Below are 18,255 nucleotides of genomic sequence, written 5' to 3'. Positions count from 1 at the left end.
ATGGTGTGTCTGGGTCCGTTTGTGCCACTGCCACAAAGCAGCGCAGACAGGGCAGCTAGCAAACAGCAGGGATCTGCTTCTCGCGGTCCCAGAGCCCAGGGAGCCCCGGAGCAGGGCGCCCGTGTGCTCGCCCTTGGTTGAGGGCCCTCCTCCCAGCCCAGAGTTGGTGCCTTCTCTCTGTGTCCTCACCTGGTGGACAATGCTAGAGAGCTTTGTAGGGTCTCTTTTAGATCCTGTTCGTGAGGGCTCCACCCTCGTGACTTAAGTGCCTCCCAAAGTCCCACCTGCTAATAGCCATCATCTTTGGTTAGGATTTCAGTGCATGAATTTGGAGGAGACACATTCAGACCATGGCACTAGTGTTTCTTTACCTTAACAATATCAGTATGTAAGAGTGGGTATTAGTAGCTTGGAAGAAAATCCTGTGATAGTAACAGAGCATACGTTATATGACATATGTTATATGATATATGTTATATATATATATGATATATGTTATATATGACATGTTATATGATATATGATATATGTTATATGACATATGTTATATGATATATGACATCATCAGTGTTCTTGATGGCACAGAAGACAATATTGTGTGAAAAACATGGGTGTTATTAGTTAAAAAGGCATTTAGAAGTTGGACTCTAAATGTGAAGACTTTTCCTCCATATTTTAATAAAGTATAATTTGATACAGTAAAATGCACAATCTTAAAAAATTTTCTTTTAATTAGAAGTATAGTTGATTTACAATATTGTGTTGGTTTCTGGTGTACAGCATAGTGATTCAGTTATGCATGTTTATGTTCTTTTTCATATTCTTTTTCATTATAGGTTATTACAAGCTATTGAGTATAGTTCCCTATGAAAATGCACCATCTTAACTGTATAGTTCAATGACTTTTTTATGCAAGTGTACTTTCTCTCTTTCTACTTCTTAAACACCTGCTAGACATGGCATGGACCTTCTTATTCTAGTCTTTGTTTCTTAGAATTCCATCATTCTTATTTTTCTCTGCTACATTTCTGCATTACTTTTACTTTTTTAATGCTGTCTTTCAGTTCACTGACTTCCTCTTCAGTTTTGTCTAATCTGATTTTCAGTCCACCCATTGAGTTTTTAATAACTACCACAATTTTTTGTTTCTAAAAGTTCTACATGGATTTAAAAAAAATACCTAAATCTCTATTTATAACACCTTATTTTTCTCATGTTTTGATTCATTTTATTTCTCTAATAATCTTAAACATAGATATTCCATAGTCTTTATCAAGTTATTCTGTTCTCTTAAAGTTTTGGCAGTTCTACATTTGCTGCCTGAAATTTCTGCCGACTCTTGCTCATGGTAGTTTTTTTCCATAGGTGAGTCATTTTGGGGTAGTCCAAATGCCATAAAGCCTGAGCTGTGTTTGTGTCTTTCCAGAGAGTTTCGCCAGGAGTGGTAGGGGCGTGAATGCCAAGGACCATTTTTAACAAGGAGTCTTGTTAGATCATGCATGTGATGTAAATTTAAATGAGGGAAAGCCTATGGGTATGAAATTGAGGCTTTTTCTATTTCCCTCATAGCTATTATATCTAGCTCTTCTAGATTATAGAGACTGTTAATCTCTGCAGTCAAAGCACCAGTGCCTACTTACTAGTCTGGTTTTTCATTCCTTTTTATTTTGGGGAGAATTACAACAGTATATAGAAGAAAATCAGACTGAGAGTAGCTTGCAATTCGATGGACTGATATCTGTTGCCATGTAGTGGGTAGTAAATAAATATCAAAAGCAGATACGCATATTACTGCCTTTGGGTGATAAGAGGCAGAAAGTGGACATTTCGTCATGGTGTGTACATGTGTGGTTAGAGCCGCTGATATGAGGGTTTACACACGTTATTCCTCATTGTGTTACAAGGTGATGGCTGTAGCAAGTAGTTATTTTGGAATTTAGTAAACCTTTTTATAAAAAAGAATACTTTTTTCTTTGTTTTTTTCCAAACTTATTTAATGTTTGTTAATAAATCTGTTTTTAGTTCTCAAAATTAAAGCGACTACCCCTATATATTTTTCCACTAACTTCCTTGTATAACAGAATAGGTCACACTGAGAGTGGCCGTGACTTTATCACGGTCATCTTTGTCCTCCTTGACGCATGCCAGCGCCTTCGCCCTGCTTCTTCCTTGTCCTCTGCAGGAGGCTGGTCCAAAAATAGCTCCAGGACTAGACATTCTGCGCATGGTCAGATTGCTGAATCATTTGGTTCTTTCGTGAAGTTTAGGAATATAGAAAACAGTGTCTGAGCTGAGTAGGACAAGCATGTTTCTCAAATGGCAAGTCATTATTCTTTTGAAAAATAAAGAATTATAATCCTCAGTAATCTTGTAGTAAGTAATTTTTAAGTCTATTTTTAAAGGATTATATTTTTAAATATATAAGTTGGTTCAGAGTCTTCAAAAAATATTTTGAATGTGATTCTCAGAATAGTGTTGTATTAAGTATAATAAAGTTGACACTGTGAGCAGGCTGACAGTTGAGATATGAGTATTTCCCTGTATGCAAGTATCGTACTTCCTCCTCTTTTCCTTCTCTTAAGCGTGTGCGCAGGACTGCCTCCCCGCGGCGGCCCCGCCCAGGAGCAGGCGCCTCCGGGAAAGGACTGCTGGGAAGGGTTAACATTTGCTAATGAAATAGATGTTCTGACTTTTTCTCAAAGTTATAAGGATTTAGCTTTCTTATATTATCTTTAACCCCTTATTTCCCCTTTCCCCATCATTCTAAAATAATTATACGTTTTGGATAAGCAGATTGTTGAGTGCTGGCTTCCCCAAAATAGCACCAGAATAAGCTGTTGATGAAGAAAAGCTGAGTTTATTACTGACAAGTGAGCGCACTGCCTGCACTTGGTCTTAGTCGTGTCTTCAAGGGCCAAAGCAAGATACTTATTTTTGAGATTTCTTGGGGGTCCAGTTTAAGGTGGGTCTTTCAGTACAGTGACTTCAGGTTGATGAATTTATGACACAGTAGATTAGGATTGTCTGGAACAGCAAGATGAGTTTTCCAAAGTACACACTGGACTGTCATATTCAACTCTTGTTTTCTCTGGCTTTAATAACTGTCTCACTTCTCCCATTAATTGAGGGTTCTATTTAAGTACCATTAATTAATGCCTAAACTCCCCAACCGAACTCTAAAATCCCTCGCTGTATGGGCAGATTCTCAGGTAATCTGTTTCATTGTCTCTCTTTGGAGATACCCCTTCTGGAGCCCTCTGTCCTCCGTCTCTAACGTATTGAGACTATAAATAGGATGTTTTCTTTTTGTCTATTGTAATGCTAGAAATTTATTACAAAGTGTACCTTGGAATTGCTAGAAAAATTAAAGAAATTTATAATTTTCCTATAGAAATGAAATTTGGAACAACAGAAATGATTATCAGTAATTATTTTGCTTTTTAAAGTTCTGGAAAGGCTGTCTACTAAAATGGGTTCGAGGTACATGTAGTTGATTTTGATTTTTAGTTTTTCAACTTGTGAATATTTTTTAAAGCTCTATCAGATATTGATAGTTAATAATTTTGAAAATTTGACAAAGACTTCTGGTAAAATGTTTTTAAAATGAAGATAAATACAAAACGCTATAGTCATATAAATAAAAAAACCCTTTTCTCATGAATTGTAGCCTGATGTAATTTGAGTTTATAGTTTAATAGCAACAAATTATGTCTTAAGAGGTATCTGTGGTCTAGTCTCTGAAGGTGATAGGCCGGGGCTCAAAGAGACAAGTGTGTTTTTTTTAAGGTGCCTCGATTCAAAGGAGATTCAGGCTGCTGCTCCTCAGTTTCTCCCAGTCAGATGTCAGCAAACTGTGCTTGTGCCCAGGAATATCTCAGGTAGAAAAAGAGCCCCCCCACTGGCCCATCACTCAGCCCCCCCCCCCCCACTTGTGGAAATATGGAGACGGAGCTGGCGGAGCTGATGCAAGGAGTCTGCCGCCATGCAGAGCCTGTTGCCCACGGAGGGGAATTGGGCAGCGTGCCTGCTTTCTGCAGACTGTGGTCACATCCATGGAGCAGGCTTTTCAGGGCTGGGCCTGCGAATGGTGATGCCAAGTGAATGGTCCCCCGAGGCGGGCCCTCATCCCTTGTAGCTGTGTTCATCTTGCACGGATGAGGCTCTGAGGGTTTGAGGGAAGTCTGGAGAATGGCGCAGAGGCAAGCCGCACGGGGCAATGTCTTAAGCCAGGTTCACTTCTCCTGTTCCTCTCAAAAACCAACGAGACGTGGCTCGGGCACAGCTCTGTCACTTATATTTTCTTTGTATAACAAGCTTTTGAAAATAGATAAATGAACTGTTTTTGGAAAGGCTGAGCTTGTCTGTAATTTCAGTACATTGCCTAAATTTTACTGGGGTCTTGGAAATGGTAGTTTTAAAAGGGCGGAAGAAAAGGAGGGAGGAAAGAAGATGTTGACTTATGGAAGCAGTAAAACAAGTTTTGGGTTGAAATATTGTTCACGATAATATGTGAAGTGTGTGTAGTTGTGTTAGCGTCATTCAATCCCATGTAATGAGGGATTATTGCAAATGATGCTGCCTTTAAAAATGAAGAAACACTTATACGAGAAGGGCCAGTGTGTGTGGTATTTTAAAGAGCAGAGTCTTAGGAGTCAGGGTGACAGGAGTCTGGTCGCGTCTCGGCCCCTGGGCCAGTGTGCATCCTGGGTCACCTGCCCAGCCCGCTCCCGCCCTGTCGCTGCAGCAGCTTCAGCTGTTTGCTTGTCCTCATGTGAATGATGGGCTTGCGGCCTAAGCAATTACTAAGCTTCCTCTTAAGATTCTGGTGCTCCAGATTGTGTCATGCCTCTCAGAAGGTTTGTGTCTTTTCATTTAATGAAATTAGGTAGCTTTGTGATTTAAAAAAAATCATTTGAGCCAAAGCATTTCAGTATTTGCTAGGGGTAACTATGATTCAGCAGCAGTGTTTGCCCTGGGGTGCTGCACCGAACGGAACAGTGTCGATTCCCAATTGTAAGGGCCTCTGATTCTTGCTGAGGTTGGGGACTGCCCTTACCGTGTCCTTCAGGGATGCTTATTATGATTGTTCAGTTTGACGGGGGAATTGTTGGTGTTTTGGTTCATCTGTAACTGGGTGGTGTATTTCGGAGGGTTTGGGATCAGTGAGGTTAATAGCTTTGAAATTCTCAGTACTGTTTGGAAAGCCAATTGCATAAATTTAAAACTTAAAGCGTTTGGAAGGCTTCCTTTCAGAAGTGACTTTTAACAAATGTTTGGTCATACTGTATTTGTGCCACAGTTGAAATGCTGAAGTAGCACTTTGGCTCCTTTCCCAAAAGCATGCTCGAAGAGGCCAGCAGCAGCGTCTCCTCTGTTCTCGGAGCTTTTACCTTGCAAGTGGTGCAGCTCGTTCTGCGGATGTACTGAACCCTCCCATTTAGTCTGCAGTGAAGGAGGATGGAGCTCAGTGTCCAGTAGAGATCAGTGGTCTAGCAAGGCTGCAGTAAACAGAAATGACTCTCTACTTCAGCAGCAGAGCAAGAAGACAATTATAATATTTTTTTTCCTTTCAGCTGATAAATTTTTACTTTCTGTTTCCTTCTAGAGAGATGTGGATAATTTGCCCTGCCTCCAGCGTCTGTTTCTCAGCTTCAACAATATATCAACGTAAGTGGAACCTCCCAGCTTGTCATGTATTAGTCACCTGATTGTGTGGGTTCTGGTGCTTTAAATTCAGACTGTAAATACCTTGGAGAATTTTATTAACATGGAAGATTTTGAATTGGAAAATGATGGAGCCGTCTGTGACAAAGTTCTTTGTGGAAAAACAAAGCTCCGGTGTGTATCAGTGCCTCTGAAGCTAAAATGATGGGATTAGTGCAGTGTGTCCTTTTTATAATTATACCTTTGGTCATGTTCTTTCGTAAAACATGGACGTGGGAATGTTGACACGTATCTGGCTGTCCTTTGTGTGACACTTACTGCACTAGGCAGCTGGATTAGAATTTCTTTGTAAATCATCACCTGTGATCTGCATGGCTCCTCAGCGGTTCTGATGTGGCAGGCTGTCTGGCTGCTAAGCCACTTGCTAATTCGGCCATAACTCCGAACTTGGCAGCCCTGCTCGGGACGAATGCAGCTGAGAGACTGTGTATTAGGATGTATACATGTATGCATTTTGTTTTCCAAGGATTTGTATTGTGATGAAGTCTCACTCAGCGTCAGGGTGGGAGATGGCAGAGCCGAGCTGAGACGTCCAGCCGGGCTTTTCAGAGCAGGCGGAGCAGCGGTCCTCTCCTGGTTCTCTCCCGCCTCACCCCCTAGAGCTGTAGTTTCACTTCAGGACTGTTCTTTGAACCTGCTTTTATAGGAGGGTTAGGAATTAAGTGTGAAAGAGTTTAGAGCACATGCCTTCCTGAGCGCTAGGTCTGTGCTTCTGATGATTCGAAACCGGTTGGGCTTTTGTGCGTTTTCTGTTTGCATCTTTTTCCTGTGTTACCCCATGTCCCTGTGCTGTGTCTCTACAAGGTAGAGGTTGAATCTGGATGGTGAGCTCTGCATATAGCGTTATTTCAAAGGAAATACCCTTCATCTTTTTCTGTTTTATCTTCTGTGGAAAGAAATGTTAACGTTTCTGAGAGACTTCTGAGATTCTTTTCAGCGTGTGTTGGACGCCGTTCCAGACGCCTTTCAGCTTTGTTGGGGGAGTAGGATTTATTTTCAATGGCAGTGGAAGGGACACTCAGTTTTCTTTAGGAAACTCCTACCTAACGACCATCAACAACTGTTTTGAGAGCATAGTTTCTCCTTCTCACAGTATGTTGTTTCTCACGTCTCACAATATCCACTGTTCGAGGTGCTGCAAAGCCCTAGGTTCCTCCGTGTATGGTGGCACCTACTGCTCTCACTCCTTGTCTTGCTTACGGGGGATAATTTAGAAAGAGATACAGATGTGGGTGTCCAGGGCTTCTGACGTTCCTGGGTCCCCAGGGTACCTGGACTTCTGGACTCCTGGCTCTGTAGGGAGTTGATCTTAATTGCCTGTATTTAGGGAATTTTCTTCCCAACCTGGAAAGGAGTTTCACCTCCCCCAGCAAAATAAAGATATGATTAATGGGATTAATATTTATGACTTTCTTTAAAAAGTGTAATTTCTCCAGAAATTGAGCTAGAAGGACGTCAGCAGTCTCTGGGCGTTCATGTAATTAGTTGCTCTGTGTTTCTGCTTAGGCGTAGCCCTTCCCCGCCTCTAGAGCTTCCGGAGGACCTCCTTTTGAGGTCAAGGGCGTTGTCTGCTGTTCCTGTAGCTGCAGGTGGTCCAGGAGATGGTATAGAGAATATGTTGGATCTAGGGGAAAAAATTGGAGAGTGCAAGCCTTGAAGACATTTCTGTGCGCTTTCCTCAAGACACACATATCCTAGGTAGCTGGGACCGCAGACGATCTGCGGTGTCCTTTCATGTCCCGGGCGGCCTGCCATGGTCCTGGTGTGACAGAGCTGCCTGATTTTACAGGTCAGTGGCCCAGGAGTAACACACAAGAAGAGGAGAAACCGCAGCGCAAAGGTGAACGTGCCTTTGGGGCTTTCTCTGGGTAACTCTCAGATAGCACCCAGCAAATGAACACAGGCAACAATACGTCCGTTCTGGGGAGACGGCACGGTGCTGACTGCTACGTGGCAGGGCTTCCTAGGTTTTTACCGAGGCGTTGAATTCTTAGCGGTCCATTTACGTGAACTATTAGGTATCTGGTGGAAATTTAGAAAGTTCCAAAATGTGATAGCACCCTACTGAATTCGGAGAGCGCCAACTGGGGATGAATAGGTGCCTGTACTCAATGTGGATAGACCCATTGCCGTGTGTTTTCCTGCAGATGTTAGAACGGTGCATTTAGTTCTACTAGCAGACGTGCAAGATGTATTTAGAGGACGTCTGTGTCTCTGAATAGAACCAGTGCCTCTGGTTAAAATATCCCTCAGAGCATGAGGAAGACAGAGGCACTAACAGGTAACTGTGGTGCAGCGCGGTCAGCTCAGTTGTGGTGCTGCGCAGGGGTCCCAGGAAGTGTCAGCCAGCCTGGGGAAGGGCAGTGAAGGAAGCCTTCCCGGAGGGAGCGGGCCCTGGGCTGGCTGGGCTCTGAGTGGGGCGGACCTTAGTGCAGTGAGGGGGACCTGGACGTCGCAGGTGAGGGGCACAGCCCGGGCAAGGCTGCTGCAGAAGGCTCGGAATGGGCTCACCAGGTCCACCCTCGGGGGGCCTGCAGTGAGACCCTAGCCCTCCCTCCCCGCTACCCCCGCACCAACCCCAGGCCCTCCTCCAGCCCACAGAGTGCCAGAGGCGCCTGCCAAGGGACATTTTGTAATGACCAGCCTGAGAGAAGTATTCTGTGGCTCATCGAGAGAATCGGTTATTCTGAATTCTCTTCAGACACGTTCACTCCATTATTCAGCTCTTCCGAGGTGCTGCTGTCTGCGTGGTTTGTTCTGTTTTTCCTGGTCTCGTGAGCTTAGCTTCTGAGTCGTCTGTAGTCTTTTCCAATGGCTTGTTCTTGTTTATGAATTAAAGAGCTTCCTTTGATTTCTAGAATTGACTTTCGCCCCTGAGTTAATGCCTGTATTTGGTCTTTAAACTAAACTAAACAAAAATTCTTTTCTTTCTTTCTTTCTTTCTTTCTTTCTTTCTTTCTTTCTTTCTTTCTTTCTTTCTTTCTTTCTTTTCTCTCTCTCTCTCTCTCTCTCTCTCTCTCTCTTCCTTCCTATGATTTTTGGATGGCAGTTTGTATTTATAAATGAGAATTTGTAAATGGATTTGCTTCCTCAACGTAGGTTAGAAATACCACTGTGAATGCAAATCATGAGTGTGGGATCTCTGCAGAGGTTGTGGGGAGGGAGGAGGAAGGATGTCCGCCCCGCTGGCTTTCCTTTGTGATGTGTGGAAGCAACTTGCCCTCTGGGAATGGGGTCCTTTTCCATCCTGGCTCAGATGCACCCCCTCCCCAAAGCGCTGCCCTTCCTCTCTCACCATTTCCAACCTGGGGGCAGTTCAAGGGTCAGCACTTTGAGAGTGAAATTGTGAGCAGACCCTCCAGTAATTCCCGGGCAACTGATGCACCTCTGTCTGCCTCTGACCCTGGGGAGTACTCGGAGGGTCTGCCGGCGACACTTATTTAACAGTGATCCTGTTCACTTCCAGCTCTTTAGCAGTTTGGGGTTTTACTGATTCCATCTGCTTTATATCTTCCAGAAATTCCTCAGTGCTCTGGCCTGCGGATGGAGCTCTTCCGGGTTTTCCAGAACTGCTGTGATGTTTTCACACTTCTATGTTCAGTCATTTCAAAGGGATTTTGAGAGGGTGGGGAGAGGTGAGAGCATGTGCCCAGGCAGCCGTTCCCAGCACCGCCCCCACTCGGAGTGATTTCCCCAGACGGGCTATACATAAAAATATCCTTGGAAGCTTTAAAAATACACAGTCCTCGCTTCACTGCGAGGTAATCCGCTCCAGTAGGTTTGGAGTGGGGCCAGGGATCTGTATTTTTTTAAGGCTTCTCAGAGAATTCTGATGTGCAACTCGACGCTAGATTTGGGAACCACTGAGTTACGGCACACCAGAGTGAGAGTATTTGTTAACTTGGAGATGACTGGTTTATGTAAAATTTCCCTTAGCATGGAAGAGCTTTTAGACAAAAATATTTGTCAGGGATAAATGTGCACTGCCCTCCGGAAGCGGTTTACGATCTGCAGCCAGAGCCCGGGTGTTTCATTTCTTTGCACTGAGGTGTCACAGAGCCCTGCTCCTCGTCACAGGGTCGAGTTGTGATTGTCTTCTTTCCAGGCTCCCTTTTCTTTCATTCTCCAACGGAGAAAGTTTTTACAAGCTTCTTTTTTTTTAAACAAAGAGGAGACGCATTTATAATTCTAATAACTTCATTACCTGAAAGGGAATGGCTGCTGTTGCCTCCAGAACTGAGGGGAATTCTGTATCACTGGGGAAGGAGTCAAATACGACTCAAGGGCAAGTGTTAGCCCAGGGCCCTTAGGCTCATGTGTCCTTTTTCCTTTTAGTTGTGGTAAAACACACATAGCAGCACCATCCTGACCGTTTTAAAGGGCGCCGTGCAGCGGCGTTAAACACGTTCGCATCCGTGTGCGGCCGGCCTTCTCTTGTGCTGAACTCCTCATCTTGTGAACCTGAGACTTGATACTATTACACAACAGCTCTCCATCCGCGTCTCCCCCCGACCCTGGCAACCCTCTTCTTTCTGCCTCTGAATTCGACTCTCCAGGCCCCTCACGTCCGGGCACTCACGCCGTGTTCTGTGTCTGGCTCGTTGCACTCAGCACAGTGTCCTCAGAGTTCATCCATGTTGTCGCCTGTGTAGGAATTTCCTTCCTTTTTAAGCTGAATGCTCACGTCCTTGTATTCTTGAAACAGCGTGAAGCTGACTGGAAGAGGGAGCCTGCGGTGTGCGGCACGCCCACCCTCCTCCTCGCCATCGCCCGTCGTGCCCCAGGGGCTCACCCTGCTCCCCTGAACTTCTCTGGACGTGCCACGCCCCTCCTTGCCCACGCAGGCTTTGTGCCTCCCGTGGTTTCTGGCTGTGACATTTCTCTATCCTCCCTCCATCCTTCAGACCTCAGGGTAAACGACATTGGGGTTCTCAGACTTGAATATGCTCAGGGCCATCGGAGGGCCCACTAGAACGCCACGCTCTGGGCCCCATCTCCCGTGCGTTCTGACCCAGTGGTTTCAGGTGGGGCTCAGGAGTTTGAATCTTTAGCCAGTTATGCAGCTGACTTGAAAATACCACTGGTCTGTGTTTCCTAGACTTCGGGTCAGAACCCATACAAGGATCCTAAAATCAGTTCAGGTGGTTCAAGACCAGAAAAATGAAAATAGAATAGAAAAAGTATCAGTTTGTCACACATTGTAAGGGCAACCACTGTCTCATGAAAATTGTCCGCTTTTAATTACGTATGGTGCGTTCCTGCGTGTGCGTGTGTGTCTGTGCATTATTTTACTGCAGGTATGTGAGAACTGGGTTGCAGTGTAAATATATTCCTCACTATGGATTGGCTTTTAAAAGTTTGAAAAACTCCCGTGGGGCCTTGCCACGTGCTTCCTAGCTTCCTGTGCTCTGCTGTTACCGCAATGTCCGTCGTTTATTGTACCTCCGTTCTGAACGACTCTCCCTGCTAGACTGTGAACTCGGTAGAGTCAGAGGAGGGCCTGCTTTTCTCACTTCCGTCTCTCTGGCATCTAGAAGGTATGTGCCCTTTGTTGAAAAATTTTGAGAATTTAATCCTTGAAATAGACTTCTCTGTGTGACCTAAGAACCTGTTGTGGAAGGTCCTCTTTCATGTCATTACTAAGTCACCTGGGCTTAAGTCACGGTGCCTGGGGTATGTGAGGTTTAAAGGCTTAAGCAATCAGAATTCTTTTGGTAGCTGTTTTCTGGCTTCCAGGTCAATATTTTAATTTGTCGATAAGGATGCTTGCTTCCTGTGGGTGGCGCATCAAGGGCAGGGTTTGGGCGTGGCCTGTCCCAGGGCACAGGCAACGCGAGCGGTAGTCCCTGCCGGGGCTGGGCATTGATATTTCCAAAATGAACCAGCAAGCAGATCCGTGGGAGAGAGACCAGGTTGTGCTGAGCAGAGTGGGGGGGGAGTGGGAATGGGGCAAAGATAATCAAAAGGCGCAGACTTCCAGTTGTGAGCTGAGTGAGCACCGGGGTGTAACGTACGACAGTGTGGGTAGCCCTGCTGCATGTTGTACGTGGAAGCTGCGAAGAGAGTACATCCTAAGAGTTCTCATCACAAGGAAAAATGTATGTATTTTTTTGTATTTCTTTAATTTTGTGCCTGTATGACATGGTGGGTGTTCACTAAACTCATGTCATCATTTCATGACGTGTGTCAGCCACCTCATTGTGCTGTACACCTTTCACTCGTGCAGTGTCAACTGTGTCTCAATAAAACTGGAAGAAAAAAGTACGTAGGATTTAGATACCCTTATCGATCTTACCAGAACCTTGAACATTTATCCACACTTTGATGCCACGAAATTATCAAAGTCTGAATTCTTAGAGCAACACCAATTACAGTACATTTTAAGCATTCACTCTCCTTAAACTGAATTCTACACCTCACTGTTTACCACCGAGAGCCTGTGGCTTCCACAACTCAGTTTATTCAGTAAGTACTAAAGAAATGCTAATAGTGCAGTCCTCATTTTGTTTTGAAAACAAGGCTCCAAATATTAAAATATTGTCAATGTAAAAAAATAAATAAAAATAAACACAGTAGGGCATTTAGACACAACCAAAACCTACGAAAAACAGCTTGCTGCTGCTTACCACTGGGCCCTGGAGTTCTAAGCAACGTCAGGGGTGAAATAGCCCGCCTTCCCCTCCCGGTGAGACGGGCTGCCTGGCTCTGCCCTCCCTCCACGGCGTCCCTGAGGGCTTTGAACTAGGTTTCCACTCTCTTTTCCGGGGAGGGAGTGCTGTTACACGCTCTGCAGTGCCTCTTGCGGTGATCCTGGTGTAACTCGAGGTCTTTGGGCTGCGGCCTTTCCTTCATTCCGGGCAGGGTTATCCTGCAGGCTGCTTTCAAAATTTTACTGAAAATGGGTCATAGTTTTACCTTATCAGGAAGTCATTCTCTTTGCCTTTTTCCCAAATGGTGCTTCAGCTCGGCAAGTGGCCCTGGATGAAGTGTGCATCCAGAGGAGACCCGCCTCCACTCCGACAAGGCGGAGAGGCTTGGGCTGCCTGGCGGCGCCCCTCTCGGCATCAGGCGGCGTTCTGAGGAGAGGCGACTCCGCTGCCCTTCAGAGTGCGCAGCTGTCTGTCATGGGCTCAGCTTGTTGCAGCAGGTGTTCCTGTAGTAGAGACACAGGGCTTTCTTCCTCTGCTTTCCAGGACTGGAAGTGTCGCTGTGTCATTTCGTCTGAAGGAAATTCCTTTTCCTTCGCTCTAGTGTCCCGCAGACTGCCAGGTTGCCTTTTTTCCCCTTTGTGGCTTCAGTTAACAGACAACCAGCAATGTCGGGGTCTTCTTACTGACGGAATAAAACAGAGGGAATCAGCTGTTGACAGATCTTTCCTGACCACCTGCTAAGAAGAGTTTTGTCTGAGGAATGGCCACGTACGTGTCAGGGAGGTTCCATATCATGTCCATCTGACTACTTAGTGCCTCTGGAGGTGTTTGCCTAGTGGCTGACATGGGTTCCCCTCCACACAAACATTTCATTGCATTTTTCTAGACATGATGGGTATCATCTAAAGAAAACCTACAAAAGCGACTCTAAAAACAGGGTTTTTAAAAATGCATCGCTGTTTTACTTGCCTGTGGCAAGCGGGGCTGCGCCTTTTGACTTCTTTCAGGAAGGAGTAGGGGCAAAGGTGTGACCCCACAGTTAGTGACACATTTTCCCGCCACTTCAGAAAAGTAGACTTTGAGGTAAAACAAATTTGTTTTTATCATTCTGATAGTTGACATAATTACTGGATCTAACTTTAATTTATTTAAAACATAGAAATTTTACTTAAATAATTTTTATGTAATCTTCCACTATACACCTGATCTCAATATTACTTTATTATGGGCCACTTTTCCTCTTCGATCAAAAGTAGGAATTATTCTAAAATAGAAAAGTGTTTAAAATGGCCTGGCTTCATTTTCTTCACTGATTGCAGGATATGCAGTCTGTTAGCTGACTGTGCCCTTTGTGATGCCTTGGGTTCTTAATACAAATGCTTGTTTGGATTTTTCTACAGTAATTTAAGGATTGCACAGTTTAGTTAACTTTTCTGGGCTATTTTATTTTTGTGTTATAATCTCAATGGCTTTTTATTTCTGTTAGTTTTAAGTGCTTGTTGCTCTCATGCTGGACGGACTGCTGACCCTGTAATGGGAATGTGTGCCTGTAACGCCGCAGCGCCACTCTCGCCGAGTCGGCGTCATGGAAGACGCTGCAGATTTTCTTCTGACTTAAGGGGACTAAGATCACTGCCGTTCACATAGCAGAACCTGGTGATCGTGAGGTTGTCCTGCTGTTCTGTAGATGAGCGAGCACTAGAAGGCAGCTGCTTTGTGTGCCTGTGCGTCTGTAGAGTGCTTTGTAGTTATAAAATCCGAAAATGTTTTACTTTAAGCTAGCATTTTAAAGTGCACAGAGTACATTTACATTATATCTTCTGATTTACTAAGTTGATAATAGAATATATTCTGCCAAGAGAAAATTATTGACGTGACATGAATAGAGGCCAAAGGCTTCATTCAGCGGTGCTGTCGGGGAGCCCCCCACAGCCAGGCGCCCACCGGCCGCAGCAGGGCTTCAGAAGGCGGCGCGCATGGCCTTGCGGTGTGACCGTGCGCTGCCGTCTTCGACGTGAGCCTCTGCCAGCAGGTGTTGCAGGTGGTCCTGGCCTTCGTGCCTCATGTTTAAGGGCTCAGTGATCATCGGCGTGATAGTTTGTGAGGACTGTTTTTGCAAGCCTTGTGGCTCATCGAGGAGTCAGACTTCATGCGGCGGGTGGTAGACAGAAAGAAAGGGCAGAGGTACAAGGCAGTGGGGAAGCGGGGGACCCTCTCTTGTGTTTGGTTCTTTTCGTGTTACTTGTGAAGGAGAGAAAGGCAGGAAAGGTCTGTTGGGTAGCAGTTACTTACTGTTCTCAGGGGCCTATTTTATTGTCTTCTTCCTTTCTGTCAGTATCTGCAGTCACGTGAAACGTTAACTCTGTAAGTACAGTAATTCATACAAGTGCTGCCATGGATTTTGTTTGTTTATAACATTATGGAGAAACTTCACAAGACGTTTTCCAGATACTTTTTTTGTCATCATAAAGTTTCATTTTCTTACGTGTAAGGGTAGTTTATCTGTGTGTGTATGTGTGTGAGTTTTTTAAAAGGAAAGAGTCTTGAACTAAAATTAAACAGAGACCCCGTGAGCAGGCTGTTTGCACACCTAGTCTCATCCTGCGTTCACACACACAGAGTTGAGGGGCTGCTGGCTATTCACGGCAGCAGATTAACGTTTTGAAAGGCATTGATGTATCAGAGGCCCTTTTGGGATTCGCTAATGTGAAGGTTCCAGATGTTGCAGACATTTTAGTTCATGTTACTAAGGGGGAATTTGGATCTTAAAATTACTCGTGATTAAACGTTATATTGAGTGTTTATTTCTAGGTTCAGAAACACAAGTATGATAAATTGAGACCAGTGTGTGTTCTATGATCTCCTTTAAGTTTGTTCTGCAAATTCAAGGTGTAAGTGGATTAAATCCAAAATGCATTTAGAAAGAAAGGTATGTAAGTAGCTTCCTCTAGTGCTGTTCCTTATGCTTGTAGAAAATAGTTCCCAAAGGGGCTTGAAGTACTTTGCAGTAAAAGTCTCAAATGCAGTGAACACAAGTATTTAAAACAAAGGTAAATGACAGACACTGAAAGGACTGAAAAAGCTGATCAGTTAATTTCAGGAAAAAAACAAGTTCAAAACCAATTATACCCAGACGCCAAGTGTCTGCTCTGACCTGCAGAACTTCCAAGTTCGAGCTGCTGAAGGAAGTTCTGTTCAGTCTTCATAATTCAGACCAAACCCCAAACAAGGAGAATTGTTTTCTTTTTCCACTGTCTCTGCCACACCTCTTAGAGTACTGCACTGTCTGTTTTTACGTAGCCCCTTATAGCTCAATCTTGGTGTCTGTCCCGTCTGGCACGTGGTTTAGTTTAGAGCTGATGTTTGTCAGTGTTCATAGGTAGTTCTTAAGGCCCCTTTTCAACATTTTATCTTGTTTAGTTGTCTGAGGATTCCATTTGTAGCTAATGCAGCATGGCTGTCCCCTGGGATACAAACTGCTAAAAAGTAAATAGAACAAGGAAGCAAATTAAGATTACTTTATGGTAGAGTTGGAGTGTTAGAAACACCTGTCACAAGATCGTCCCGCCCAAAGGCTCTCTTCAGCGATTTGAGATTTTTGTGGGGTACTTTTTGACCATTTGAGTAGATTCTGAGTTGTTCTCGGAGAAAAGCTGAGACTTGGCTTCAGATAGCTCCTCAATTACCTGATGCAAAGATAAGATAGCATATATATATGTGTGTGTGTGTGTATATGTGTGTGTATGTGTATGTGTGTGTGTGTGTATATATATATATATATACACACAGTTTTAAAGTTCCTGTCTACTAATTCCAACATTCCAACATCTGTGTCACCTCTAGGACTGTTTATGGTGACCTGTTTTTCCTCTTTGTTATTTATGTATATATTGCATTTTCTTGCTTTCTCACTTATCTGGCAGTTTTTATTGCGTTCTGGGCATTGTGGGTGTTACACTGTTGAAAATCTGGGTTTTGTTCTGTGAGGTAGTTTACCTGCTGGAGAATTGGGTCGACCTTGTCAAGGCTTACTTTTCAGTTCTGTGGGGCAGGTGTGTCTAACATAGTCTTATCCCACGACTAGAGGGGAAGCTTTGTGGCTGCATTCACCTTGCCCGACAGTGAGCACACGACCTCTGCGTCACAGGCAGACTGAGTGTTTACCTGTGACTGTCTTGGCACTGGTTTCTTGTGCTTCATTTTTCCCCACAGGGTTATGCGATGAGGGCAGATGTCACCCACGTGTGCAGAGTCAGGGGGTGGTCCTGGCACATGAGAGGAACGCAAAATTACTATTTTTGGAGCTTATATAGGAGCTGCTTGCATAGCTTCACCTCCTCCCGTCTGGAGGAGACAGATGGAGACAGAGAAACAGGGGGAAGGCCCCTTGGACAGATGCCCTTCGCAGTGTAAACACATGGTTTAGGGAGGCGACGTTCTGTGTCACCACAGAGGGCTCTACCTGTACAGTCACCTTTAACCCAGCTGCCAGTTCTCCTTGCTCAGAAAGCCCTGCCCACGCAGACACACGGCCGTCTTCGCGCCGTCTTCCAGCGTGGAGCAGCCTTGCACCAAGGGCGCAGGCGCTCGGGGGCCCCGGCTGTCACTGGTGCTGTGTGGCCCCTTCCCGGCGTCTGGCTGGACCCCCCCCCCCCCCGCGGCTGCAGGCACTCTTCTCACCTCATGCCCCCCTCCCCGCGCTGTGTTCACTAGGCTCCCCGGAGCCCCGCTGCGCTGGTGCATCTTAATATTCAGCCAAATACTTAAAAGACTCCTGTGCAGGTTCTGAAGTTTCTTCTCCACACACTCCCTCTTCCCCACCGCCCCTGCCCTGTCCCAGGTCCCAGCAGCCACGCAGACCAGACTCTGACCGCTATTTCCTCCACCCAGTGAGGCCTCTGCTCTCTTCTTGACTCCCCTTCCCCGTGCTGTGATCTGGAGAGTGCCTCTAGGCAGAAGGCAAGATGAGAGTGACTTCCATATGTTTTTCTTCTCCAAGGATCACAGCCCTGTCCTGTCTGTTGTTCAACACTTGCTTCAAACGTTTTGTCCGGTTTCAGAGTTGTTTACATTGGGAGATTGAGTCTGAAACCATCATAGCCAAAACTGCACGTTCTTTCTGCCATATTTTCAAATTATCATGCTGTGTATCATCTCTGCCACATGCCCATCTGGTGTTTAAAGGATATGAATTCCCTTTAAATTAACAGGACTGTATACCTATATCTAAGAACCAACGATTCAGTCTATTCCTGAACTGGTAGATATGCAGTTTCTGTTAAAAGCCTTTCTGAAATTTAAAATTAATAATTCAGAAATAAGCAAAAAATCTGCTCTAAAAGTCCAGTCCAATATCACGTTATTTGTCCAGAAAACTCCATGCTGTCTTTATAACTTTATCTCCCTATAGAAATGCCTTCAAAAGCTATGATTTAACATATGTCTAGTATTTATTTAAGAGACTGAGGAGGGTGGAGAGTACAGCTCAGTGGTAGAGCAGATGCTGAGCATGCACAAGGTCCTGGATTCAGTCCCCAGCACCTCCTCTAAAGATAAATAGACAAACCTAACCCCCTCTTCCCCCCACCAAAATAAAGATTGAGGAAAGAACTAATTAAACCAGAAACTTCTGGCCAGTGAAAGCTACTGCAGTTGAGCACAGATTGTATTGGGGATCAAGGTGAAAGGAAGGACTGTGACCTGTGAGTAAATTGCTGGGATACCTTGTTTCGTGTGCGCACACAGTGAACACGTCCGCATGCAGTCACTCCTGAGTCCACGTCTGACGCTGGGGGATCAGGCCATCCTCAAGAGAAAAACGCTTTTTCCTGTTTGTGATGGAAAAATACATATTAGTGAAAAGCTGTGTTAAATTATTTAG

The 18,255-nt window shown here is 44.8% G+C and overlaps 1 protein-coding gene across 2 annotated transcripts in view; it reads left to right on the top strand.

Moving 5' to 3' along the window:
- The window catches only part of LRRC49 (leucine rich repeat containing 49), a 102,964-nt gene that overhangs the window by 28,665 nt on the left and 56,044 nt on the right, over window positions 1–18,255 (top strand). For both annotated transcript variants that reach the window (XM_010977939.3, XM_010977940.3), the window contains one exon: window positions 5,606–5,667. In XM_010977939.3, coding sequence (XP_010976241.1) covers window positions 5,606–5,667 — 62 coding nt within the window. The remainder of the gene's footprint in view (window positions 1–5,605; window positions 5,668–18,255) is intronic.

This window comes from Camelus dromedarius, chromosome 29, assembly GCF_036321535.1.
Source record: "Camelus dromedarius isolate mCamDro1 chromosome 29, mCamDro1.pat, whole genome shotgun sequence".
Classification (NCBI taxonomy): Eukaryota; Metazoa; Chordata; class Mammalia; order Artiodactyla; family Camelidae; genus Camelus; species Camelus dromedarius.
This window is presented reverse-complemented; position numbering and strand designations above follow the sequence as displayed.